The sequence below is a fragment of the Oncorhynchus keta genome, unplaced genomic scaffold, assembly GCF_023373465.1.
Source record: "Oncorhynchus keta strain PuntledgeMale-10-30-2019 unplaced genomic scaffold, Oket_V2 Un_contig_3981_pilon_pilon, whole genome shotgun sequence".
In the NCBI taxonomy this organism is placed as follows: Eukaryota; Metazoa; Chordata; class Actinopteri; order Salmoniformes; family Salmonidae; genus Oncorhynchus; species Oncorhynchus keta.
The window spans coordinates 377,793-404,311 of NW_026287538.1; the positions used below are offsets into that span (position 1 = coordinate 377,793).

The following is a 26,519-nucleotide window of genomic DNA, read 5'->3' on the forward strand; positions in this document are numbered from 1 at the left end:
AGTTACATCACTGATCTCAGGGCTACATGCACGCTAAGTTGTGTTATGTTTCTTATCAGTTAGGAAAACAATCCAACTTTATTTTCAAATAACTATTTATTTATTCTGTTAATAATTGGATCAAAGAAAATATATATCTTAGGGTTGTCTAAGAAACTATAAAGATTAATGTCATCATTATATTTAGAGTTTATATCTTAATCCAGATTCTAGTTTGGAGCAGGATTGTGTCTTGGCTATTATCCAGCATCATCCTTGAGGAGATCTGTCAGTGTTTTTTGGAGGGGTGTTTTTAAATGGACACTCCCACTCAGCCGGTCGCCATGGTCTGATTGATCCAGTCCAGGAAGTTAGAGACGCGGGTATAGATTCCATAGACGTCCTCTTGGGCGCACCCTTTACCCCAGCTCACCACTCCCGTCAGAAACCAGGTGTTCTTGTAGCGGGTGACCAGGGGCCCTCCGCTGTCCCCCTGGCACGCATCCTTTTTCCCATCCCTGAACCCAGCACACAGCATGTTCATGGTCACATTGAGGCCTGTGGTGCGACACTCCTGTAGGGGGACCCGAGGAACCTCCAGCCTCTGGAGCAGAGTGGACGGGGGTCCCGACTGAGCCAGGCGGCCCCAGCCACTCACCACGGAGGTGCGCATGGCCCCCAGTGTGCGCCCGAAGGAGCCGTCCAAGGCGGGCAAGCACACAGGCACCACGAAGGGTCCAAGCACTACTTCCCTCTTGAGGTAGAGCAGAGACAGGTCCCGGTCTGTGGAGGTGTGGTTGTATTGGGGGTGGATCAGCATCCTCGTCACCCGGCGAACCTGCTCTGTGCCCTCCTTCTTCGCACGGTTGTGTTCACCTTGAAGGGGGAGGAACTCAGGATCAGTGGACAGTGAACACTAAGAGGTGATAGTTCGAATTGGGTTTTGTGGCAGCTGAGATACTGGGAGCGTTGAGAGAACACTGAAATACCATTTGCCCACTCACCCACTGTGACTTGCCAATGGGAGGCAGTCGTGTGCCACATACAGTGGGCAGCAGTAAGGATCCAATGTGGAGCCAAGAGGATCCCCCCACATTTATATTCATTCATGTACTCCAGCATAACCTGCAGTGACAGAGGGAGAGGAGAGTGTGAGACAGACATAGATCTGGATCTAGCCACGTGTTGGTCAGTCAATAACTACAGTGCAATGCAATACCTGCCATGGGCACTCTCCCTTAGGACAAATTGTGCCTTTCACAATTCGGGGCCCGGGCCTGAACGTTTTCACAATTCTTCCACAGGGAAACGGAACTAAGAGGAGAGAGGGCGAGAGAGAGGGAGAGAGGTTAGGAGTTGAGGATAAAGAGAGAATACAGGCAAGAGAAGGACTACAGAAGGAGAAGATTAAGTGCTTGTATGGAGATGGCCTCAAGAAGCACAGGGCTGTTGGGAGTTGTAGTTGTTAGGGTTTGGCCCAGTGTGATACAGACCTTGGGGTATGCAGCTACTGCTGTCATTGTCCAGGCTGTACCCAGGGGCACAGTGACAATGGTGAGACAGGTCTGGAAACTCTGTACAGAAGTGCTCACATCCCCCATTTCTGTACAGACAACCATCATAAGAGTTCATCAAGGCTGTGGAGGTGGCAATAGAGACAGACAGGAACCAAGAGACAAGAGAAATGGAGACCATTATTGAAGAAAATCCAAGAGCCAATTTCAGTGATTCGACAGAGAGATACAGGTGTGTTGTACCTACTTTGGCCACAGTTTCGTCCATCAAACCCAGGGAGACATATGCAGATGTAGGTGTTCACCTGACCTACACAGGTAGCCCCATTCAAGCAGGGGCCAGACTCACACTGATCCACCACTACAGACAGAGACAATATTAGATTATTATTAGAACCATTATAATGAGAAACGAGAAATATATGTAGATTTGGCAAAATGTACAGTACCAGTCGAAGGTTTGGACACACCTACTCATTTATTTTGTACTATTTTCTACATTGTAGAATACTAGTGAAGACATCAAAACTATAAAATATCACATATGGAATAATGAAGTAACCAAAAAAATTGTTAAACAAATCTAAATATATTTTAGATTCTTCAAAGTAGCCACCCTTTGCCTTGATGACAGCTTTTAAAACTTTTTTGGGTTGCTAAATGATTCCATATGTGTTATTTCATAGCTTTGATGTCTTCACTATTATTCTACAATGTAGAAAATAGTAAAAATAAAGAAAACCCCTGGAATAAGTAGGTGAGTCCCCTGAAGATAGCCTACCTGAGTATCTCTTCCAGAACTCCTCCTGCATAAAACAAGAGAGAGGGCTATTTAAAAAGACTCTAATGTTCTGGGACAAATATGGAGAACCTACCTCCTCAGATTCCATCTGATCATTCAGTTTAAACTCACCAATTGTTCGGGGAGGGTGAAGATCTCCCGTGCCTCCTCGTAGCCACATTGCTCCTCCAGACACTCTCTCTCCAGGTCTCCCAGTCTCAGCTCCTCCAGCAGGCTGTTAGCACGCCGCGCCCGCTGATGATGGAGCACCTCATTGGCCTCCTGTGTGCTCAGGAACACTGGAGCTGCCAGGACGGGACATGACTGCTCACACTACATAGACTTTAAATTGATAGACATCCAACCGACTTCCACAGGAACAGAGTACAAACAGTAGGAAAAGGAAGAAGAATCCCAATGAAGACCATGGGTGGTTGAAATGTTGCTATTACTGCACACACAAGGCTGTAAACAGTCTCTGTACAGTCAGACTGACAGAAAGACAGACAGGAAGTCAAGCAGGGCATTGAATAGCCAGCAGCGTGTGGTGCTGTATTTGAAAGTTACAGGGCTGAACCAAGAACCACCAAAGTAATTCACATCCTCAGATCTCAGACTCACCTCCAGGGAGTCCGGTGCAGGCTGGGATATAGAGGGCCAGCAGGATAAGGTGTCTGAGCTTCACTTTCAGAGCGTCCGTGGTCGTAGACGACTCCATTACTGAGCTCTCAGGGCTCAATCCAAGTTCAGTCCTCCCACAAACACATACTCCACAAACACACGCACAGCAAATCAGTCTCTCTCTCCCCTCCCTGACAGAACATGTATCAGGGTAAACCCACAGGGCAGTTGACTGGGAGACTAACATTGTGAAATACAATGACTGGACTGGAGCCATGGAGGCATTACTAGTATCACACCAACAGGAGGTGCTGTTGTATAACAACACAGTGGAGGCAGGATATTTGTCCACATGATAAAGCATGTATTCAATGTATCAAAACTGTAAATAACTCATTGTTGATCTAATGTGCAGTTACTGCTCTTTTGCTTTGTAAGGCAGTATAGTTTACAGTGCAGAAAGCTATAATGGCTCTGAGGCAACATATCCTCAATGCAGCTTCCTAAAATAACTGCCCACATCAATATTAATGTAGTCTATTGCCACTATAGAACTAACACTTCACATTGAGGGAGGGAAGACAGAACTGTCACTGAGGAAGATACAGGGCCTTCAGAAAGTATTTGTACCCTTTGACTTATTCCACAGTTCGTTGTATTACAGCCTGATTTCAAAATGGATCAAATTCACCCATCTACACACAATACCCCATAATGACATGTTATTAGAAATGTTTGCAAATGTATTGCAAAATGAAATACAGAAATATATTATTTACATAAGTGTTCACACCAGAGTCATAAGGTGAATGCACCAATTTGTAAGTCGCTCTGGATAAGAGCATCTGCTAAATGACTTAAATGTAAATGTAAATGTAAGTCTCTATGAGCTTCACACACCGGGATTGTGCAACATTTGCCCATAATTATTTTAAAACATTTTCAAGTTCTGTCAAATTGGTTGCTGATCATTGCTAGACAACCATTTTCCATAGATTTTAAAGCAGATTTAATTAAAAACTGTTACTCGCCCACTCAGGAACATTCACTGTCTTCTTGGTAAGCAACTCGTGTAGATTTGTCCTTGTGTTTTAGGTTATTGTCCTGTTGAAAGGTGAATTCATCTCCCAGTGTCTGGTGGAAAGCAGACTGAATCAGGTTTTCCTCTATGATGTTGCTTGTGCTTAGCTCCATTCCGTTCATTTCTATGCTAAAAAAAACTTCCCAGTCATTAACGATTACAAGCATTCCCATAACATGATACAGCCACCAATATGCTTGAAAATATGGAGAGTGGTACCTAGTAATGTGTTGTATTGGATTTGGCCCAAACATACTTTGTATTCAGGACAAAAAGTGAATTCCTTCCCCACATTTTTTGCAGTATTACTTTAGTGCCTTGCTGCAAACAGGATGCATGTTTTTAAATATTTGTATTCTGTAGATGCTTCCTTCTTTTCATTGTCATTTAGGTTAGTATTGTGGAGTAACCACAATGTTGTTGATCCATCCTCAGTTCTCTTATCACAGCCATTAAACATTGTAACTGTTTTAAAGTCAATATTTTTTACCTTTATTTAACTAAGGGAGTCAGTTATGAACAAATTCTTATTTACAATTACAGCCTAGGAACAGTGGGTTAACTGCCTTGTTCAGAACAACAGATTTTTATCTTGTTAGCTCAAGGATTCGATCTGAACACCTTTCAGTTATTGATCCAACGCTCAAACCACTAGGCTACCTACATTGACCTCATGGTGAAATACCTAAGCGGCTTCGTTCCTCTCCGGCAACTGAGTTAGGAACAACGCCTTCTTTGGACACTGTGTTAACTAACCTCCAGACGAGCTTCAATGCCATACAACATTCCTTCCGGGGCCTCCAACTGCTCTTAAATGCAAGTAAAACTAAATGCATGCTCTTCAACCAATGGCTGCCCACACCTGCCCGCCCGTCCAGCATCACTAGTCTGGAAGGTTCTGACTTAGAATATGTGGACAACTACAAATACCTAGTTGTCTGGCTGGACTGTAAACTCTCCTTCCAGACTCACATTAAGCATCTCCAATCCAAAATTAAATCTAGAATCGGCTTCCTATTTTGCAACAAAGCATCCTTCACTCATGCTGCCAAACATACCCTCTGACCATCCTACCCTCTGACCATCCTACCGATCCTCGACTTCGGCGATGTCATTTACAAAATAGCCTCCAACACTCTACTCAACAAATTGGATGCACCCCCAACAGCAACTCGCCCAAGCCTTCCCCATTTATCTTTCTCCCAAATCCATTCAGCTGATGTTCTGAAAGAGCTGCAAAATCTGGACCCCTACAAATCAGCCGGGCTAGACAATCTGGACCCTTTCTTTCTAAAATTATCTGCCGAAATTGTTGCCACCCCTATTACTAGCCTGTTCAACCTCTCTTTCGTGTCGTCTGAGATTCCCAAAGATTGGAAAGCAGCTGCGGTTATCCCCCTCTTCAAAGGGGGGACACTCTTGACCCAAACTGCTACAGACCTATATATATCCTACCATGCCTTTCTAAGGTCTTCGAAAGCCAAGTCAACAAACAGATTACCGACCATTTCGAATCTCACCATACCTTCTCTGCTATGCAATCTGGTTTCAGAGCTGGTCATAGGTGCACCTCAGCCACGCTCAAGGTCCTAAACGATATCTTAACCGCCATCGATAAGAAACATTACTGTGCAGCCGTATTCATTGATCTGGCCAAGGCTTTCGACTCTGTCAATCATCACATCCTCATCGGCAGACTCGACAGCCTTGGTTTCTCAAATGATTGCCTCGCCTGGTTCACCAACTAGTTCTCTGATAGAGTTCAGTGTGTCAAATCGGAGGGTCTGCTGTCCGGACCTCTAGCAGTCTCTATGGGGGTGCCACAGGGTTCAATTCTTGGACCGACTCTCTTCTCTGTATACATCAATGAGGTCGCTCTTGCTGCTGGTGAGTCTCTGATCCACCTCTACGCAGACGACACCATTCTGTATACTTCCGGCCCTTCTTTGGACACTGTGTTAACAACCCTCCAGGCAAGCTTCAATGCCATACAACTCTCCTTCCGTGGCCTCCAATTGCTCTTAAATACAAGTAAAACTAAATGCATGCTCTTCAACCGATCGCTACCTGCACCTACCCGCCTGTCCAACATCACTACTCTGGACGGCTCTGACTTAGAATACGTGGACAACTACAAATACTTAGGTGTCTGGTTAGACTGTAAACTCTCCTTCCAGACCCATATCAAACATCTCCAATCCAAAGTTAAATCTAGAATTGGCTTCCTATTTCGCAACAAAGCATCCTTCACTCATGCTGCCAAACATACCCTTGTAAAACTGACCATCCTACCAATCCTCGACTTTGGCGATGTCATTTACAAAATAGCCTCCAATACCCTACTCAACAAATTGGATGCAGTCTATCACAGTGCAATCCGTTTTGTCACCAAAGCCCCATATTACCCACCATTGCGACCTGTACGCTCTTGTTGGCTGGCCCTCGCTTCATACTCGTCGCCAAACCCACTGGCTCCATGTCATCTACAAGACCCTGCTAGGTAAAGTCCCCCTTATCTCAGCTCGCTGGTCACCATAGCATTTCCCACCTGTAGCACACGCTCCAGCAGGTATATCTCTCTAGTCACCCCCAAAACCAATTCTTTCTTTGGCCGCCTCTCCTTCCAGTTCTCTGCTGCCAATGACTGGAACGAACTACAAAAATCTCTGAAACTGGAAACACTTATCTCCCTCACTAGCTTTAAGCACCAACTGTCAGAGCAGCTCACAGATTACTGCACCTGTACATAGCCCACCTATAATTTAGCCCAAACAACTACCTCTTTCCCAACTGTATTTAATTAATTTATTTATTTTGCTCCTTTGCACCACATTATTTTTATTTCTACTTTGCACATTCTTCCATTGCAAAACTACCATTCCAGTGTTTTACTTGCTATATTGTATTTACTTTGCCACCATGGCCTTTTTTGCCTTTACCTCCCTTCTCACCTCATTTGCTCACATTGTCTTTAGACTTGTTTATACTGTATTATTGACTGTATGTTTGTTTTACTCCATGTGTAACTCTGTGTCGTTGTATCTGTCGAACTGCTTTGCTTTATCTTGGCCAGGTCGCAATTGTAAATGAGAACTTGTTCTCAACTTGCCTACCTGGTTAAATAAAGGTGAAATAAAAATAAAACATCTCAGCTCACTGGTCACCATAGCACCCGTAGCACGCGCTCCAGCAGGTATATCTCACTGGTCACCATAGCAGCACTCACCCGTAGCACGCGCTCCAGCAGGTATATCTCACTGGTCACCATAGCAGCACTCACCCGTAGCACGCGCTCCAGCAGGTATATCTCACTGGTCACCATAGCAGCACTCACCCGTAGCAAGCAGGTATATCTCACTGGTCACCATAGCAGCACTCACCCGTAGCACGCGCTCCAGCAGGTATATCTCACTGGTCACCCCCAAAGCCAATTCCTCCTTCCAGTTCCCTGCTGCCAATGGCTGAAATTAACTGCAAAAATCACTGAAGCTGGAGACTTATATCTCCCTCACTAGCTTTAAGCACCAGCTGTCTGAGCAGCTGACAGATCACTGCACCTGTACTTAGCCCATATGTAAATAGTCCATCCAACTACCTCATCCCCATACTGTATATATTTATCTTGCTCCTTTGCACCCCAGTATCTCTATTTGCACATTCTTCTTCTGCAGATCTATCACTCCAGTGTTTAATTGGTATGTTGTAATTACTTTGCCACCATGACCTATGTATTGCCTTTACCTCCCTTATCTTACCTCATCTGCACACACTGTATATAGACCTTTTCTACTGTATTATTGACTGTATGTTTGTTTATTCCATGTGTAACTCTGTGTTGTTGTATGTGTCGAACTGCTTTGCTTTATCTTGGCCAGGTCACAGATGTAAATGAGAACTTGTTCTCAACTAGCCTACTTGGTTAATTAAATAAAGGTGAAAAAAAATATATATATATATATATATATATATTAAATAGGCCAGTGACAAAAAAACTCAATTTAATCCATGTAACACAAAAAAGTTTGTGTGTGTGTGTGTGGGGGGGGGTCAAGGGGTGTGAATACTTTCTGAAGGCACTGTAATGATGATGAAGAAGACAGTACAATAACAGTTGTTGACAGTGGTTAGATTTGGTAATGAGACACCATTTATTGGGCCTGAAGGATACAAAAATATATAGATAATAAACATGATCCATGTGAAAAGCAGCATGTACTGTAGATGTTAGATAATGAATGTTTTCACACCTTAATTACAGTACATAAGATTGTAACAGTGTATACTATTGTTTGTGCGCATAATCGACCAGCATAAATGCTTTTATTCAACTTTAAAACACAATTCTGCAGGGCATATTACCTTTCAAATAACTTCACTAGGTTATATCCAAATGAAAATAAGACTGATAAAATAAGTTATCATTGAACTGCCATAATTAATTCACAATGTTTCCCTTCGCATAACTTGGAAACAAGGAATGTAGAAATGTTGCAGGCTACTGTCTACCTGCTTCTGCAATCAATGTATATGATCAATTGTACTTTAAACTAGGTTAACTTTTTCTTCTTCAACTCAAACTCGATATGAGTTTAAAGCTTACGGTATGATTCAAAGTCGAAAAAGATCCCGCATATATTAGGATGAAATTCTGTGACGTTTTAGGTGTTCGGCAGCGTTCGGCAGGGTTTTCCCCCTGGGCTGTTCATCACACATGTTTTTCTTGAGGCTTGTCAAAGTTCCGTAGCCAAAGTCTACGCCCCTTCGTCGGTGATTGGTCAACAATATGGGATCTGCAATGAAGTGCTTGTTGTCGTTCAACGAGAGATGACTAGTTAGAAATACTGCACCAACAATCTTAGATGTAAATTTGCACAACTAAGACCTCCTCAGAAAAAACGCCAAATTATTTACAGATTAATTGAGACTATTTTGAGGAAGTGAGTGTACGGACTATGGCGTCTCAAGAGGTACAAACAGTAATATTTCCACTTCTTTCTAATTTTTCAAATTAGGTAATTTTAAGGGAGTATGCGAGCACAGACGTTCACAGACGTTCACTTCGCCTGGCCGAGTTCTGCTAGGAGCAAACCGAACCTATGTATGCGGACGCCTTTAGTGCGTAAACTCCAACTGATCTCTAAAATATATTTAATGGAGACACAGCTGAGAATAGTTACTTGATGTATGGTCGAGAGAGATAGCTGTGCTTTAAGCTGGGGAGTAAACCAAGGTAAACCTGGAAGGCCTTAAAGAGTAAAATTGGGAAAATAAGCACTTTTACACGATGTAATTATTTGTGCATTGTAATCTTTCATTGTAAGGTACATTTTTGTGCATACAATGGCCAGCATGTGAATACCAAGGCCAATAAAAGGCTCAAAATCAACAAACATATGTACACAGATGTTGTTATGAGTTACACCAACCAAACAGAGGTATGTGTGTCAGTGCTCTGATGCTCGCTTTAAGTCCTATAGGGGGCAGTCTCGGAGCTTCTTTACTATTTCATGGATGGGTTCCTGTGTGTTCCTCAATCCATCCTTCCACTCCTGGGGTACAGATCCACCCGTGTACCCTGCCCTCGCCCCCAGCAGAGCCCCCAAAGCAGAACCCCTGTTGCAGTTCTCTCCTGAAAAAGACACAGACACTTTAGACTGACAATTCTCAAAACACACCTTAAAACAGATTAATTGGCACCACAAGAAAACAAACAAACTTACCGCCACAATTGGTGTTTGCCAGGATCCCTCCATGAGGGTCGTTGTGAAACTCATGTGCTAGGTAGAACATACTACTGAGGGCACCTATAAAGGACACACAAACTTCTATTAGACTCAGTGGACACTTGCATCACACACGTAAATGGAACTAAATCACACTGCTGTGGATAGGTAGACACCTCGGGTGTAGCAGGCCATGCCAAGCATTTCCACAGCACTCTGGTGAACCTTGAGCCCCTCTGCAGAAGAGGTTGGAAACCTGGCTGCTTTCTGTATGTAGGGCTTGCAAGTGTCCCATGCGTCCAGGTCGGGTGACTTGAGGGCGGCCTCCGCTTGCTGCTTCAGACACGCCCCATTCAGAGTGGCATGGAGGGCTCGGGCGTACAGCGTCACATATTTCTCCACCTTGGGGTGGGGGTGGGTGAGCCGGACAAACTCTACCGCTGCAGACACCTGCGAGAGGAAGAAAGAAAGCACAGTAAAAGAGGGGGAGAGAGAGTGAGTTTCGTTGGGAAAATATTAATTTATTGTGTTCTCGTCTCCTTCTTAAAACCCATTGGAGGAGAAGTTCAACGGTCCCTCCCCTCTGACCTTCTCATCCAATGGGTTTTGAGATAAGGCAAGGAGAGAAGGATCAAGGAAATGCAATTGAGATTCTCCTATTCAAATATTACAAAAAGGGGTGGGTGCAACACTTGCAGCTTGGTCCTCATTGGCTGTGGCAGAGAGAAGCACAAAGGGGATGGCCATGGGGAGGCAGCCAATAGCGTCTAGCTGGCTGTCAGGGACTGACGCGTTCATCTTCTGCTGGTAGCGCTGCTCTGCAAACTTCAACACCTGGAACACAAAGACAAGACACAAACGTAACACCTGGAACACATGGACAAGACACAAACGTAACACCTGGAACACATGGACAAGACACAAACGTAACACCTGGAACACATGGACAAGACACAAACGTAACACCTGGAACACATGGACAAGACAAACGTAACACCTGGAACACAAAGACAAGACACACAAACATAACACCTGGAACACATAGACAAGACACACAAACGTAACACCTGGAACACATAGACAAGACATAAACGTAACACCTGGAACACAAAGACAAGACACACAAACGTAACACCTGGAACACATAGACAAGACACACAAACGTAACACCTGGAACACATAGACAAGACACACAAACGTAACACCTGGAACACATAGACAAGACACACAAACATAACACCTGGAACACATAGACAAGACACACAAACGTAACACCTGGAACACATAGACAAGACAAACGTAACACCTGGAACACAAAGACAAGACACACAAACGTAACACCTGGAACACATAGACAAGACACACAAACGTAACACCTGGAACACATAGACAAGACACACAAACGTAACACCTGGAACACAAAGACAAGACACACAAACGTAACACCTGGAACACATAGACAAGACACACAAACGTAACACCTGGAACACATAGACAAGACACACAAACGTAACACCTGGAACACATAGACAAGACACACAAACGTAACACCTGGAACACATAGACAAGACACACAAACGTAGCACCTGGAACACATAGACAAGACACACAAACGTAGCACCTGGAACACATAGACAAGACACACAAACGTAACACCTGGAACACATAGACAAGACACACAAACGTAACACCTGGAACACATAGACAAGACACACAAACGTAACACCTGGAACACATAGACAAGACATGACTAACACCTGGAACACATAGACAAGACACACAAACGTAACACCTGGAACACATAGACAAGACATGACTAACACCTGGAACACATAGACAAGACACATAAACGTAACACCTGGAACACATAGACAAGACACACAAACGTAACACCTGGAACACATAGACAAGACACACAAACGTAACACCTGGAACACATAGACAAGACACACAAACGTAACACCTGGAACACATAGACAAGACACACAAACGTAACACCTGGAACACATAGACAAGACACACAAACGTAACACCTGGAACACATAGACAAGACACACAAACGTAACACCTGGAACACATAGACAAGACATGACTAACACCTGGAACACATAGACAAGACACACAAACGTAGCACCTGGAACACATAGACAAGACACACAAACGTAACACCTGGAACACATAGACAAGACACACAAACGTAACACCTGGAACACATAGACAAGACACACAAACGTAACACCTGGAACACATAGACAAGACATGACTAACACCTGGAACACATAGACAAGACACACAAACGTAGCACCTGGAACACATAGACAAGACACACAAACGTAACACCTGGAACACATAGACAAGACATGACTAACACCTGGAACACATAGACAAGACACACAAACGTAACACCTGGAACACATAGACAAGACATGACTAACACCTGGAACACATAGACAAGACACACAAACGTAGCACCTGGAACACATAGACAAGACACACAAACGTAACACCTGGAACACATAGACAAGACATGACTAACACCTGGAACACATAGACAAGACACACAAACGTAGCACCTGGAACACATAGACAAGACACACAAACGTAACACCTGGAACACATAGACAAGACACACAAACGTAACACCTGGAACACATGGACAAGACACACAAACGTAACACCTGGAACACATAGACAAGACAAACTGAGACACTGTCTGGTTAGGTGTGTAATCTTGCATGTATGCATGCATGTGCGTGTGCATTACCTTGCTGGAGGAAGTGGGTCTGGGGTCTTGCCAGTCGGAGAAGAATGCTCTGTGGAAGGACTCTGCGTAGGTGTCTCCATGTGATCCTGGCGTGGTCATGAAGTGTACGTAATCAGCCAGCACCGCCCCCCTCGCCGCTGGTTCTGCCACGCTGGCAAACTTCCCCCCTGTCAGGGCCTGTGCCACCCTCAGGGAGCAGATGGCATTCAGGGTATTTTCACCTGCTTGGAGACCTGCACAGAGATAGAGGTATACTTAACTGAATAATTGATCATATGTATTGTCAATAATTATTTTCCTTACAGAACTGCTTTTAAAGATGTATACAGACCAAGGTCAGAGACAGTTCCTTTTTTTATTTAGTTACATTGATTCCTGAGATGAACTGAAATGAAGTGAGTAGTGAGCACCTTGGTGATAGTGGACCGATCCACCTGATGCCTTCCAGAATTTGAGCTTGTTATGGAGGATTACGCTACCCACAACATGGGGTCTGTTCCCACCAGAGGACCATGCAGTGCGACCGCTCCCCGCTATGGACCGGAGGGAAAGAGAGAACAGATTAAGGATACACTCATTTTGATGAACATCAGGTGAAGAATGAATGCATATATCAATCACTCATGTCATGTCATAATTGATGACCAATAAACAACTCATTTTCAAATTCCGTAAAGGGTGATGTTAACATACCTGAGTTGGAGAGGGTGAGGATGCTGGACGGATGTCTGTTGTTGGGTGCGTTGAAGCCGGTGATCCATCCTCCAAAATCTCTCTTGATGTCATCGATGTTGTAGTACCAGTGCGCAGGCATGGACATGGCGTCGGCGGCACACATTCCCCACAGCGCCTCTCCCACCGACCTTCGCACCTGGGTCATTTCGGCTAGAATCTGGTGTCGTTACTTCAGAAATCAAACACAAAAACATGTATATTTAAATAATAATAGTACTCTATGTTCAGATGGGTTACCCTGTGGCTACTGGTGCTCGAGGAGGTTATATATGTAACGTTATGCGAGCTGTAATAAAGAGTTCAAACTTGGACATAGACAGGACAGAATTCCTTGACATTGTTTAGTGGTTTAAGAAACATATGCGGTCCTACCGTATAAATGTCAAATTGTAGAATGATCCTCACCCTATTGAAGGTGGAGTTTCTGCTGCACGTATGAACACCAGAATGCGCAAAATAATGTCGATATAGAACTTGCGTAAATGCATTATTGCTGTGTTACAAAACTACACAGGGTCGTATTCACTTGACACCAAACGGATCAAAACGGGGAGGGATTACCTAAACTTGTCCAATAAGAAATTCGTTGTCGTTGCAAAACGTTTCCGTTGCAAAACGTTTTGCTCGAATGAATAGACCTAGAAAATAGCCCGCTACATAACCAGAGTTTGACATAACTACCAATTTACATATTGTAACCGTCAGACAATCAATTCTCGCCAACTGTACATAAGTCCCTCAACTTGCAAGATGACGAACATTAAAGTTGAAGAATGTTTGATATTCGTAGTAAAATTTAACAGTTTCACTTTTCAACTGGGTCAATTCATGAAAAGCTAATGGAGAATAGATATATATTCCGTTTTAAAATGGAGACATTAAATATTGAAACGTTTGTCTCAAACGAATGTAAAATTTGTAAATTCATCTGATTCCCATTCCTTTGTTACGAAACTGTGGATTTGCAGATCGGTAATATGTTGGATTTGTCTTCTATATGAACAAAATAGTGAAGTGCATTATGGGTATTCGAACTTCATCAATGGAAGTAGACAAAGTAAAATGTATCGATACTATCAGGTTTAAATAGATAAGGCAGTAGGTACATTAGCTTATGTTTTGAACGAACTGTAAATTGGTGTCGACACTTGTATAATAATGCTTTTTGCAAGCAACTTCCTGAAATCAATGCATGCAGCATAGCAAAGATAGCTAGAGATCTAGCTAACGTTGTTACTTACAACATCCTTACTGGTGTACGTTAGCTGGTAGTACTAGCTAGGCCATCGACGTTGGATACCAACAATATATATGTAACTAGGTTGGTCTTTGGTAGGCTATATATCCGGCATAATATTGACTATGTGCTTAGCCAATTGCACATTTTCTTAGCAGGTATCAGAGGAATTCATAACCAGCTGACCATCCATCAATATTGAAAATGGATGGGTCAGAGAAAACAGAAGTTGGTGAGTAATTTTCACTTATACCGTTATATTGTTTCTAGTTTCACATACATTTAATCCAGTTTGAAAGATGGACCCAGTTGTTGTTGGAGATCATCATGCAAATGATTTGTCCCTGACATTTTTTGCTCTGATTTCAGCGAGGGCAAAGTCATTCTGGGTACAGGTGGACGTGGAAGAAACATTTGATGAGCTGTATGAATATCTGACACACCTGAAGCATGCCATCAAGACCTGCACTGCTACAGACAGAGGTACCATATATACAGTACACACACATACACATACTGGCCATTGATGCAATAATTGTTCTGTTTTTGTTTTAGAATATGTCCAGGGGATGAATATGATTACCTTATTGGATTCCGGGCTGATTGTGACACCGGCAACTACAGCCCCAGCTACAACTACAGCCCCAGCTACAACTACAGCCCCTGCCACTGGGAATGAGTCTTTTGTGGAGGTGGTTATTGGTGCAGGTACATAGCCTACTTCACACCCAGTATATCATTATAGTATCTCTGACTGTGAGGTTTGGATTGATTGAATCCAAACGTGGTCTGTGAGCTATCCCAATATCTCAGTTTGCTGCTAGCCTAACATCTTCCCAATATCTGTCCACCACACAGAAATCCTCACAGTTTCAGTCCCTGACATTGACGACCCTCAGACTCCACTGCCCCCCCAACAGACAGAGCCCGTATCCCCTCCCTCACCCCTCCGTTACGATGGCTCCATCATCCCCCTGTCGCCCCCCTACCCCAACAGAGAGGCCCTCATGACTCCCCTGCTGCCCCTCCAGCTCCCCTACCAGTTCCATACCTGCAGCCAGGCCTGTGTGCCCCACCTGCCCCCGTCCGCACACCACTTCCGGGGCCACAACCCTCTCAGGATCCCACTACTCTGCTCCTTCCAGCGGCAGTGTGCTCCCACCCCACCTCTCACTACTGGGATTGAGACCGATTGTGATGGGACTGAACCAGACTCTAAGGGGAAGGCTCTGAGAATTCTGAGGGTGCAGAGTTGGACTCTGAGGTCACCGCGCGGGGTGTTGTTTACAAGGCTCCCTGTGGGCTGAGTCTCTGCACCCCAGGGGAGGTGCTATGTTTTCTGGTTGCCACAGAGAGTCACAGCGTTCTGCAGGTGGACGACTTCACCTTTGACCCCCTGGTGCAGTTGGAGTGTCTGCGGCCACCGCAGTGGCGCCCACCCAGGCTGGCTGAGAGGGACCTGAGCCGGGGGTCAGAGCCAACGCCGGTGGAGTTGTGCCTGCAGGAGGAAGGAGTGCGGCCGGAGGACTTCCGCTACAGGAAGGAGCGTTGGCCTCACGGCTGTTTCCTCAGTTCGGGCCCGCTGTTCACCACCTGCTGCGACTGCACTGATGGCTGTGGTGATGCGGAGAGCTGCGCCTGCGCTTGTCTGACCCCAGGTGGCAAACACTACTCCCACCAGAGGCTGTCTGAGCATGTGCCCAAAGGGTGAGTTGGGCTGGGCGTCTGGTCCTTGTTAGCAATCCTGTTGTGTTCATGTCTTTTGTGTATCTATTGTGCCTGGTGAGTGCATGCCATTACCAACTACTCATGAGATATGTATCTGTGTGTGTCTGCTAGGCTGTACGAATGCGGTCCTTGGTGTGGGTGTGACCGTGGTATGTGCCAGAACCGTGTGGTTCAGCGGGGTCTGCGTGTCCGGCTGCAGGTCTTCCCCACCGGAAACAAAGGATGGGGGGTGCGTTGCCGTGATGACCTGGACAGGGGCACATTCGTGTGCACATACGCAGGTAGGGGAAACTGACAGTTTGGTCCTGTAAGCTTAAAATGATTGTTCAGTGAAAATGTACATATAGTGGCTTGTGAAAATATTTCACCCCATGGCATTTTTCCTATTTTGTTGCCTTACAACCTGGAATTAAAATGTATTTTTGGGGGGATTGTATCATTTGATTTACACAACACTTTGAAGATGCTAAATATATATTTTTTGTGAAACACACAAGAACTTGAGCGTGCATAACTATTCACCCCCAAAGTCAATACTTTGTAGAGCTACCTTTTGCAGCAATTATAGCTGCAAGTCTCTTGGGGTATGTCACTATAAGCTTGGCACATCTAGCCACTGACATTTTTGCCCATTCCTCAAGGCAAAACTGCTCCAGCTCCTTCAAGTCTGATGGATTCCACTGGAGTACAGCACTCTTAGTCGTACCACAAATTCTCAATTGGATTGAGGTCTGGGCTTTGACTAGGCCATTCCAAGACATTTCAATGTTTCCCCTTAAACCACTCGATTGTTGCTTTAGCAGTAGGTGGTGAACCTCCGCCCCAGTCCCAAATCTCTGGAAGACTGAAACAGGTCTCCCTCAAGAATTTCCCAATATTTAGCACCATCCATCATTCCTTCAATTCTGACCAATTTCCCAGTACTTGCCGATTAAAAATATCCCCACAGCATAATGTTACCACCACCATGCTTCAATGTGGGGATGGGTTTGTGCCAGACACAGCGTTTTCCTTGATGGCCATAAAGCTCACTTTTAGTCTCATCTGACCAGAGTACCTTATTCCATATGTTTGGGGAGTCTCCCACATGCCTTTTGGCAAACACCAAACGTGTTTGCTTAATTTTTCTATTTAAGCAATAGCTTTTTTCTGGCAACTCCTCCATAAAGCCCAGCTCTGTGGAGTGTACAGCTTAACGTGGTCCTATAGACAGATACTACAATCTCCGCTGTGGAAGCTCCTTAGTGTTCATGGTGCTACTTGCTTGGTGGTGCTACTTGCTTGGTGGTGTTGCTTGGTGCAGACTCTGGGGTCTGTCAGAACAGGTGTATATATACTGAGATCATGTGACAGATCATGTGACACTTAGATTGCACACAGGTGGACTTTATTTAACTAATTATGTGACTTCTGAAGGTAATTGGTTGCACCAGATCTTATTTAGGGGCTTCATAGCAAAGAGGGTGAATACACATGCACGCACCACTTTTCTGTTGTGAAATTTCTTATTTTCGGAAACAATTTTTTTTCATTTCACTTCACCAATTTGGACTATTTTGTGTATGTCCATTACATGAAATCCAAATAAAAATCAATTTAAAGTACAGATTGTAATGCAACAAAATAAGAAAAACACCAAGGGGGATGAATACTTTGGCAAGGCTCAACTGTGGATTCAAATCAAGGATCTGAAACTTTATTAACTTCCCTTCCTGTCAGGTGTAGTTCTCAGGGCAGGACTGGACTCCGATGAGCCCCTCCCACCCAAGCGCCAGAAGGCGGACCTTCCCTCCGACGACGAGGTGGAGGTGGTAGATGAGTGGCTGGCGCCGGCAGGGGAGGGACGAGCGCCTGCAGAGACCCTGGAGCCCTCGCCCCCCATCTCACCTCCTGACGGGCTTCATGTGCCCGTTATCCAGAGGCCCGGGGTGGAGCTTTCTCCACAGATACAAGCCGTGTTGGTGGGAAACTCCCTGCCAGTCCAACCTCTCACAGGTACTGGAAACTGGGCCAACGGATGCTTCAAGGGGCTTCGTTGTTCCATTAGCCTGGTTACACCAGACTGACAGCTGCACTCACCATTGTTCCATTAGCCTGGTTACACCAGACTGACAGCTGCACTCACCATTGTTCCATTAGCCTGGTTACACCAGACTGACAGCTGCACTCACCATTGTTCCATTAGCCTGGTTACACCAGACTGACAGCTGCACTCACCATTGTTCCATTAGCCTGGTTACACCAGACTGACAGCTGCACTCACCATTGTTCCATTAGCCTGGTTACACCAGACTGACAGCTGCACTCACCGTTGTTCCATTAGCCTGGTTACACCAGACTGACAGCTGCACTCACCGTTGTTCCATTAGCCTGGTTACACCAGACTGACAGCTGCACTCACCGTTGTTCCATTAGCCTGGTTACACCAGACTGACAGCTGCACTCACCGTTGTTCCATTAGCCTGGTTACACCAGACTGACAGCTGCACTCACCGTTGTTCCATTAGCCTGGTTACACCAGACTGACAGCTGCACTCACCATTGTTCCATTAGCCTGGTTTAACCAGGCTATGGTTCCCAATGATGAACATTGAGAAACAAGGCATTATGGGTGCCTAGATAGTATGCAGTATAACTTATTTTCTTTCCTGTTACACTTTTCCTTCTTCAGGCATGGAGGTTGAGGAGGGTGTGGAGCAAGAGAATGGGGTACAGAAGCCACAGCTGAATTCCCAACCACACATGAAAGAAGTGGATGTGAAGCTGTCTGTGTCCACAAGCCCCAAAAAACTTGGCCCAAAGCAGAACCCTATGGAGCACCTGTATTACATAGATGCCACAAAGGAGGGGAACGTGGGAAGGTTCATAAATGTAGGTGTATGACGGTGTGACTATCTACTCCCATTCTTTAACCTACCCACTCATAACCTCTGACAACTTGTCTCTACAGCACAGCTGCGACCCCAACCTATTTGTGCAGAACGTCTTCACTGACTCTCATGATCCAAACTTCCCCGTCATCGCCTTCTTCACCAGCAAGTAAGTGTCCTGAATAGTCCCTTTTTAATGGGTAATGATTTTGTGATAAAACTACGCAATGGGTTTATATATCAGTACCAATATCAGATTTAGCTTATTCTATATTTTCTTGCAGAGTGGTGAAGGCGGGGACTGAGTTGACCTGGAACTACTCCCACAGCCCTGACAGTGACCTGGAACAGAAAGTGACATGTCAGTGTGGCTGTGAAGGCTGTCAGGGACTGCTGGCCTGAACCTTGAGATGAACACAAAACAAAATACTCCTTTATAGCCTGCTTCTAGACCAATTACATAGTCCGTTTGTGCTGTAAACAAATCTGCCTTCAGACCAGGCCACAATGACCCCAAGATGTGTATGATGGTGGACAACCAGTTATGCTTTGCCCTCATCACCTTTGTCTATTAACCTGTAAACGGTCCTTTGTACACTTAATAAAAATAAACTCAGCAAAAAAAGAAATGTCCTCTCACTGTCAACTGCATTTATTTTCAGCAAACTTAACATGTATAAATATTTGTACGAACATAAGATTCAACAATTGAGACATAAACTGAACAAGTTCCACAGATGTGACTAACAGAAATGAAATAATGTGTCCCTGAACAAAGGGGGGGTCAAAAGCAACAGTCAGTATCTGGTGTGACCACCAGCTGTATTAGGTACTGCAGTGCATCTCCTCCTAATGGACTGCACCAGATTTGCCAGTTCTTGCTGTGAGATGTTACCCCACTCTTCCACCAAGGCACCTGCAAGTTCCCGGACATTTCTGGGGGGAATGGCCCTAGCCCTCACACTCCGATCCAACAGGTCCCAGATGTGCTCAATGGGATTGAGATCCAGGCTCTTCTCTGGCCATGGTAGAACACTGACATTCCTGTCTTGCAGGAAATCGTGCACAGACCGAGCAAAATGGCTGGTGGCATTGTCATGCTGGAGAGTCATGTCAGGATGAGCTTGCAGGAAGGGTACCACATGAGGGAGGAGGATGTCTTCCCTGTAACGCACAGCGTTGAGATTGCCTTCAATGACAACAAGCTCAGTCCGATGATGCTGTGACACACTGCCCCAGACCATGACGCACCCTCCACCTCCAAATCGATCCCGCGCCAGAGTACAGGTCTCGGTGTAACGCTCATTCCTTCGACGATAAACGCCAATCCCACCATCACCCCGGTGAGACAAAACCACGACTCGTCATTGAAGTGCACTTTTTTCCAGTCCTGTCAGGTCCAGCGACGGTGGGTTTGTGCCCATAGACTACGTTGTTGCCAGTGATGTCTGGTGAGGACCTGCCTTACAACAGGCCTACAAGCCCTCAGTCCAGCCTCTCTCAGCCTATTGCGGACAGTCTGAGCACTGATGGAGGGATTGTACGTTCCTGGTGTAACTCTGGCAGTTGTTGTTGCCATCCTGTACCTGTCCCGCAGGTGTGATGTTCAGATGTTCCGATCCTGTGCTGTCCTGTCTCCCTGTAGCGCTGTCATAGGCGTCTCAGTTTATTGCCCTGGCCACATCTGCAGTCCTCATGCCTCCTTGCAGCATGCCTAAGGCACATTCACACATGAGTAGGGACCCTGTGCATCTTTCTTTTGGTGTTTTTCAGAGTCAGTAGAAAGGCCTCTTTTAGTGTCCTAGGTTTTCATAACTGTGACTTTAATTGCCTACCGTCTTTAAGCTGTTAGTGTCTTAACGACCGTTCCACAGGTGCATGTTCGTTAATTGTTTCTATGGTTCATTGAACAAGCATGGGAAACAGTATGTAAACACTTTACAATGAAGATCTGTGAAGTTATTTGGATTTTTATGAATTCTCTTTGAAAGACAGGGTCCTGAAAAGGGGATGTTTCTTTTTTCGCTGAGTTTATAAATGCAACATGTAACATTTTCATTGATTTGACTGAGTTACAGTTCATATGAGGAAATCAGTCAATTGAAATAAATGTATTAGGCCCTAATCTATGGATTTTACATGACTGGGAGTACAGTAAATGATGTTGGAGGCAGCTTATGGTAGAGCAATGAACATTTAATTATCTGGCAACAGTTCTGTTGGCAGGTAGCCGAGCAGTTAAGCGTGTTGGGCTAGTAATTGAAAGGTTGCTGGTTCAAATCCCAAGCCAACTAGGTAAAAAAATTATCTGTCAATATGCCTTTGTGCAAAGCACAACCCTAATTGCTCCTGTAAGTTTCTCTGGATAAGAGCATCTACAAGTGGACAACACATTGATTCATGCAGTTTGCATGCTCCCTCCAAATATGAGATGTGGCATTGTGTTGTGACAAAACTGCACATTTGAGAGGACCTTTGTCCTCAGCACTCCTTGCATATGTACTGAAAATATGATGAATCATAGATCATCTTCACTGTCCAACTGCATTGTGGCAGCGTAGCCTAGTGGTTAGTAACTGAAAGGTTGCAAGATCAGATCCCCAAGCTGACAAGGTACAAATCTGTTGTTCTGCCCCTGAACAAGGCAGTTAACCCACTGTTCCTAGGCCTTCATTGAAAATAAGAATTTGTTTTTTACAGACTTGCCTAGTTAAATAAAGGTAAAATAAAAAATTGTCACAGAGCTGGAACCAGCTGCTGTGGTGCCAAACTGCTGCAGAACTTCACTTGGTAGTTTATGCTGGTAACAGGTATCACCAGCCAGCTTCAGTCCATACTGCACCAGGAGTATAGAGTTGAGAGTGTGCAGTGACATTCTATTCCTTAACTTTGACTTGACCACACTCATTTGGCTGAACAGCCGTTCAACCTCCGCATTTGAGTGTAGCAAGGAGAGGGCAGCGAGTGCAGCTTTGCATTTTTCAAATGGATTCGACCCGGAAGAGTCCGTGTAGTTATTGACTTCACTCCAAAACTCAACTGTATTTTCAGTTGAGTCCCACCTAAACAGATGGACGTTTCTCCATTGGGAAACAATTTCATCAATTGTTTGGGGCTGGTATCCCAGTAGCTCAGCTACTTTAATAATTTCAGTGGTTCCTTTATTGTGCTTTAGTGTTTCCTTAACACTGAACAAGGCCATGTGTCACAAGGCTTCAAGGTTGTCTGGTAGCCTTGCTTGCAGCTCCTTGCTTAATGCAACAATGTAGTTGATGCACTGTCTCCGAATGACCTTTTTGTCCTTTGGCGCAAGACTGAGTTGGTACACCGTGCTCTCTAAAAGGTACTCAAGGTATGGTAATGGACTGAGATGTCCATCAATGGCATCCTTCAGGACATCCATTTTTGCCATAGGGTTGACTACTCTGCTGCAAATTGATGTTAAGAGGTATACCAGATTGTCCTAAAGCTTGACAGGATCTGTTTGCTCTCCCTCAAATGACTTCACTGCAACTTATACGTCAGACAGGATTGATTTCAAGAACGTCAGGTAGACATAGTTGGTCTTGTCCATGTATGTGGCGTGGAGCACATCCGCCATGTAGTAATGCTCACTGGCCTTGGTCACCTCAAAGTGGAGTTTCAGTTCTTCCCACTGGCTCAATATATGAGTTACCTCAGGCTCAATTGATAGCCAACGTGTGGCACACACTTTGGTGATCTGCAGGGGTTTCTGGCCACAATTAATGGTAACATACACGGCTTTGTACGCCTCGTGCCGTTTTGGGGAAATGGAAAACCAGTTGTAGGTTTCCCTGATTAAGTACTCAACACTCCTAGGGATGGTTTATTTGGATGCTACACTGACAGCCAATTGTAAAGAATGGCACACACAGCGGATGAGTACTGAATTGGGCAATGCACATTCTTCCTTTAAAATCTGTGTCATTTAGAGGGAAAATGCATTTTAGCGTTTGAGTCACTTTTCAAAAGTTGCTAAAAGTTCCCAATACATTTTTAAAAGTAGCTAAATTTGTGGCTAGGTGCTGGTTGAAAAAAAGTTGCCAGGGTACTCTGAAAAGTTGCTAAATCTAGGAACAAAATTGCTAAATGGCATCACTGCGCCCAGTTGTAAAGTCACATGACACACGTCCCTGATCACGTGACCGCAGCGTACAAAACACTCCTCGTTCCTTTCTTTCGACGTTCTTATACCTCAGTGGTTTATGGAGGAGATGGAAGTCAACATGAACACATTGCTGGCAGCAGGGCTTCTACTGCTTTTCGCTATGCCCGGAGAACTTTACAGAATCCCTCCGCACGAGGAAGTCGCCAGGATGGCTAGATTCGTCGCCAACCAGTGCAACTGGGCTTCCATGGCCACAATATCGACCCATGAGCCAGTGCAAGGACAACCCTTCTCCAATGCGTTCTCTACCAGTGACGGACCAGTTGGGTCTGGGACTGGGGTGCCCTACATGTACCTCACCACTATGGAGATCTCTGTCCAGGATTTAAAGGTGGGTAGGACAATATGTATGTCAATTGCAACGTAGGAAAGGTATGGATCACTGGTGCCAACAATGTCAAGACAATACAATAACGTAAAGTCGATGACAGAAGGTTATTATTTGCATGATGTCGCCTACTGCAAGAAAACGTCCTTGTTCCATTTGTAGTTGACACTTTATTTCCATTTAGAGCCATGACTGAAAGTTGTTAAATTATGCAACTCATTGGCCCATCATGAGTCAGCTGCTTTTGGTGCGTGACACAGCAATTTTGTTGTAATGACGTCATATTTCAGTGTTATGTTGACTGTGGCAATGAATTGACAGCTCCTAGTCTGACCCAGCCAGCACCATGTATGCCAGTGTAACGGATGTGAAACGCTAGCTTAAGTTAGCGGTGGTGCGCGCTAAAGTGTTTCAATCGGTGACGTCACTTGCTCTGACAGTATACACACACACCTTGAAGTAGTACTTCCCCTTGCTCTGCAAGGGCCGCGGCTTTTGTGGAGCGATGGGTAACGATGGTGCAGAGGGTCCCTGGTTCGCGCCCGGGTATGGGCGAGGGGACGGATCACCATTAGCCAACATCCGCATGAACTTTGTTAGAGCTGTCAAATTCACAAGCGGTTCCTGGCATATACCTAAAGCCATAGGCTAAACTTTTGACCTTTTCTCTATTAAATAACCTACATGTGTGCTGCCATTCAAAAGGGATGTGCTGAAGAGTAAGGAGATACTGACTGACTGACTGCGTTTCAGGTGAACCCCCAGGCTTCCTTGTCCATGTCCCTGGCCCAGACAGACTTCTGTAAGAACCAAGGATACGACCCTCAGGATCCCCTTTGTGCCCACATCATCTTCTCTGGCTCTGTGCTGGAGGTGAGGGTTAATGACATACACACACACACACACACACACACACACAATCAGTCTCACTCACTTGCAGTGTTTGTCTTCACGAATCCTCACTGTTCTGTTTACCTGTATGTTTCTGACAGATTAACGGTACAGAGGCCACCTTTGCCAAGAAAGCCCTGTTCAGTCGCCACCCTGAGATGGTCGACTGGCCCACCGACCACAACTGGTTCTTTGCTAAGATGAACATCACCAAGGTGTGGGTTCTGGACTACTTTGGAGGGGTAAAGACAGTCACCCCAGAAGACTACTTCAAGGCTACACCCTACAAGAGACACCACTGAGTGAGTAGCTATTGATGCTTTTCTCTTGCCTCTGAGACCCTGTCCAGAAACAACCCCCTAGCATCTGACACTGGATCAGTGACTAGGGGTTTCACTGCCTCGTGCAAATAATCTTAGGATGCACTTTTGTGGAGTGCACCTCTGAAACAGAGCCTGATTGGTCAGATGTCATGGAGTTTGCTCAATGTGTCATCGATATGGTTTATTGTCAGGAATGAAAGTAATGAATAGCACTAGGTGCACGTGACAAAAATGTACTGAGTCACTGTTTACAGTGGCTTCAGAACAGCTGACTGTTGTATTTCTGTCATGTGATTCTTTTAGGAGGACACCACAGCCAGTTTGATGAGGAGGATTCCTAAGTGTTTCATAGTGATCTAGAGGACAGGGGAGGATGGACCCAATATTTGGAACAATGAAGACTTTTTTTCCTTTTCTTCCCCCAACTAAATTTGCTCAATAATGGCCATTTGCTGAATTCCAAATAATGTAATATCTACTGGGGTGTCTGTGGGGGAAGGGGGATGGTTTGGAATTCAGAGTTTCTCTCATATGCTTCCAATTTAAATGTATGGCTATAGGGATGGATCTCTGTGTGTAATTGTGGGTTATACCCTTTAGGAAGCTCTATTGTTGTGCAATATAATTATTTTAAGAAGGACTGCCTTTGTTGTTAGGGAGTTCATTTGGCTTTTGTAGTTATAAGAAAGAATTGATGGCATCTCTCCCATGTGTGCAGCCATATGCAGTGTTGTATTTTTACCACAAGAGGGGGAGGTGTGATGCTTGGTACAGACAGAAGCAACTGGCTTGAAGGGTAGTTTGACCAAATTACATATGTTGTTGTAGTAGTATGGAGGTGATTTTTGTTTAATGCCATTTGGGGTATGTGTTTGGGGTATGCCAACAAGGGTACCACCACTCTATTGTTTTTGGACAATGCCACCAATAAGCTGTAGCAAGGTAAACAAACCCACATTCTGGGTGGCAGACGCTAGCTCCATAGAATACCTTTTAATGTAGGTATCCATCAATTAGAATAAGTTGTAATTTGGGTGAAACATTTCTTTAAAGCAGAGGAAAAACATGACGCTCTTGTTGAATTAAATTGTGTGTTATGGTTAGTGGTATGTGTTGATTATGAAGCATTGCACTTGTCATCTACAAATCCATTTCTCATTTTACAAGTAAACCTTTTTTAGTCTAGTCTTCATTTAATCAGTTTGGGTCTAATTCATTTCAATTTAATACCATGCCAAAAATAACTAAATATGACATGCATTTAAAACAAAATATATTCAGTTTTACAGCATCACTTCTGATTTGCTGGAATTTAAATACATTCTTTGTATATTTTCTACGTGAAATAAGTATTTATATGCTCCTCCATTCTCTATTGATGCTGACACGATACATATTTTTGTAAACAAAATGATGGATGATTTGTATAAATAAAGCTATATTTTGTATGTACAGTACTTTGCTTTGTTGTTAAATGTAATATTTATCTTATTAAATAATCTGGTTGGTTTTCCCATGTAGGATGCAAGTAAGCATGACTGGTCACACTGGGCTACTAAGTAGATGAGTCCAATAGAACTTATAGCACACAGCTCTTCAGTCACTGGGCTACTAAGTAGATGAGTCCAATACAATTGTATAACACACAGCCCTTCAGTCAAAAACATATTCCTCTCAACATTGACAGGAAGTGCCTCCTCTGAGTAATGAGGAGCCATGTCTTTATAGTTGAGGATAAGGGAAGTGTAGGCCAGG

The 26,519-nt window shown here is 44.5% G+C and overlaps 4 protein-coding genes across 38 annotated transcripts; 2 read left to right on the top strand and 2 right to left on the bottom strand.

Annotated features, from left to right (window-relative positions):
* Positions 1-77: 77 nt before the first annotated feature.
* On the bottom strand, positions 78-3,083 carry f7l (coagulation factor VII, like). The gene is made up of 8 exons (XM_052509100.1): positions 2,896-3,083; positions 2,407-2,579; positions 2,275-2,299; positions 1,741-1,854; positions 1,473-1,616; positions 1,199-1,293; positions 984-1,104; positions 78-855 (listed from the first exon to the last, which is right to left on the bottom strand). Exons 1-8 carry the CDS (start codon positions 2,990-2,992, stop codon positions 311-313), a joined length of 1,314 nt encoding a protein of 437 aa, XP_052365060.1. The 5' UTR covers positions 2,993-3,083; the 3' UTR covers positions 78-310.
* Positions 3,084-8,100: 5,017 nt separating this feature from the next.
* On the bottom strand, positions 8,101-14,169 carry LOC118378286 (uncharacterized). 35 transcript variants are annotated; one of them, XM_052509110.1, is made up of 7 exons: positions 13,571-14,169; positions 13,157-13,367; positions 12,874-12,996; positions 12,071-12,696; positions 11,904-11,938; positions 11,768-11,833; positions 11,435-11,456 (listed from the first exon to the last, which is right to left on the bottom strand). In XM_052509110.1, the coding sequence occupies exons 2-7, from the start codon at positions 13,341-13,343 to the stop codon at positions 11,450-11,452; spliced, it is 1,044 nt and encodes a 347-aa protein (XP_052365070.1). In that variant the 5' UTR covers positions 13,344-13,367; positions 13,571-14,169; the 3' UTR covers positions 11,435-11,449. The 35 variants fall into 35 exon arrangements, 18 of the variants coding, with proteins under 18 accessions (XP_052365063.1, XP_052365062.1, XP_052365064.1 ...); XM_052509111.1 differs by lacking the exon at positions 11,435-11,456 and adding an exon at positions 11,501-11,522; XM_052509106.1 differs by lacking the exon at positions 11,435-11,456 and adding an exon at positions 11,501-11,522 and having other exon boundaries at positions 11,698-11,833; positions 11,904-12,039.
* A 470-nt stretch (positions 14,170-14,639) lies between these two features.
* On the top strand, positions 14,640-19,666 carry setdb2 (SET domain bifurcated histone lysine methyltransferase 2). The gene is made up of 10 exons (XM_052509092.1): positions 14,640-14,667; positions 14,805-14,918; positions 14,991-15,143; positions 15,294-15,587; positions 15,656-16,142; positions 16,275-16,444; positions 17,883-18,158; positions 18,835-19,034; positions 19,114-19,202; positions 19,318-19,666. Exons 1-10 carry the CDS (start codon positions 14,640-14,642, stop codon positions 19,433-19,435), a joined length of 1,929 nt encoding a protein of 642 aa, XP_052365052.1. The 3' UTR covers positions 19,436-19,666.
* A 3,533-nt stretch (positions 19,667-23,199) lies between these two features.
* Positions 23,200-26,221, top strand: creg1 (cellular repressor of E1A-stimulated genes 1). The gene is made up of 4 exons (XM_052509021.1): positions 23,200-23,553; positions 24,304-24,423; positions 24,543-24,743; positions 25,068-26,221. The coding sequence occupies exons 1-3, from the start codon at positions 23,260-23,262 to the stop codon at positions 24,741-24,743; spliced, it is 615 nt and encodes a 204-aa protein (XP_052364981.1). The 5' UTR covers positions 23,200-23,259; the 3' UTR covers positions 25,068-26,221.
* Positions 26,222-26,519: the final 298 nt, after the last annotated feature.

Bases quoted from the DNA above. Each gene is read 5' to 3' on its own strand.
- f7l (XM_052509100.1), bottom strand. From the start codon at position 2,992: ATGGAGTCGTCTACGACCACGGACGCTCTGAAAGTGAAGCTCAGACAC. The intron at 2,580-2,895 runs GTGAGTCTGAGA...CCGTCCTGGCAG, and splicing joins CTGCACCGGACTCCCTGGAG to CTCCAGTGTTCCTGAGCACA. The intron at 1,855-2,274 runs GTAGGCTATCTT...CTCTGTCTGTAG, and splicing joins GTTCTGGAAGAGATACTCAG to TGGTGGATCAGTGTGAGTCT.
- LOC118378286 (XM_052509102.1), bottom strand. From the start codon at position 13,343: ATGACCCAGGTGCGAAGGTCGGTGGGAGAGGCGCTGTGGGGAATGTGT. The intron at 12,697-12,873 runs GTGCTCACTACT...ATCTCTGTGCAG, and splicing joins ATCGGTCCACTATCACCAAG to GTCTCCAAGCAGGTGAAAAT. The intron at 10,905-12,070 runs GTGTTAGTCATG...TATGTGTTCCAG, and splicing joins GTCTTGTCTATGTGTTCCAG to GTGTTACGTTTGTGTGTCTT.
- setdb2 (XM_052509092.1), top strand. From the start codon at position 14,640: ATGGATGGGTCAGAGAAAACAGAAGTTG. The intron at 16,445-17,882 runs GTAGGGGAAACT...CCTTCCTGTCAG, and splicing joins ATTCGTGTGCACATACGCAG to GTGTAGTTCTCAGGGCAGGA. The intron at 19,203-19,317 runs GTAAGTGTCCTG...ATTTTCTTGCAG, and splicing joins ATCGCCTTCTTCACCAGCAA to AGTGGTGAAGGCGGGGACTG.
- creg1 (XM_052509021.1), top strand. From the start codon at position 23,260: ATGGAGGAGATGGAAGTCAACATGAACACATTGCTGGCAGCAGGGCTT. The intron at 23,554-24,303 runs GTGGGTAGGACA...ACTGCGTTTCAG, and splicing joins TCTCTGTCCAGGATTTAAAG to GTGAACCCCCAGGCTTCCTT. The intron at 24,424-24,542 runs GTGAGGGTTAAT...TGTTTCTGACAG, and splicing joins TCTCTGGCTCTGTGCTGGAG to ATTAACGGTACAGAGGCCAC.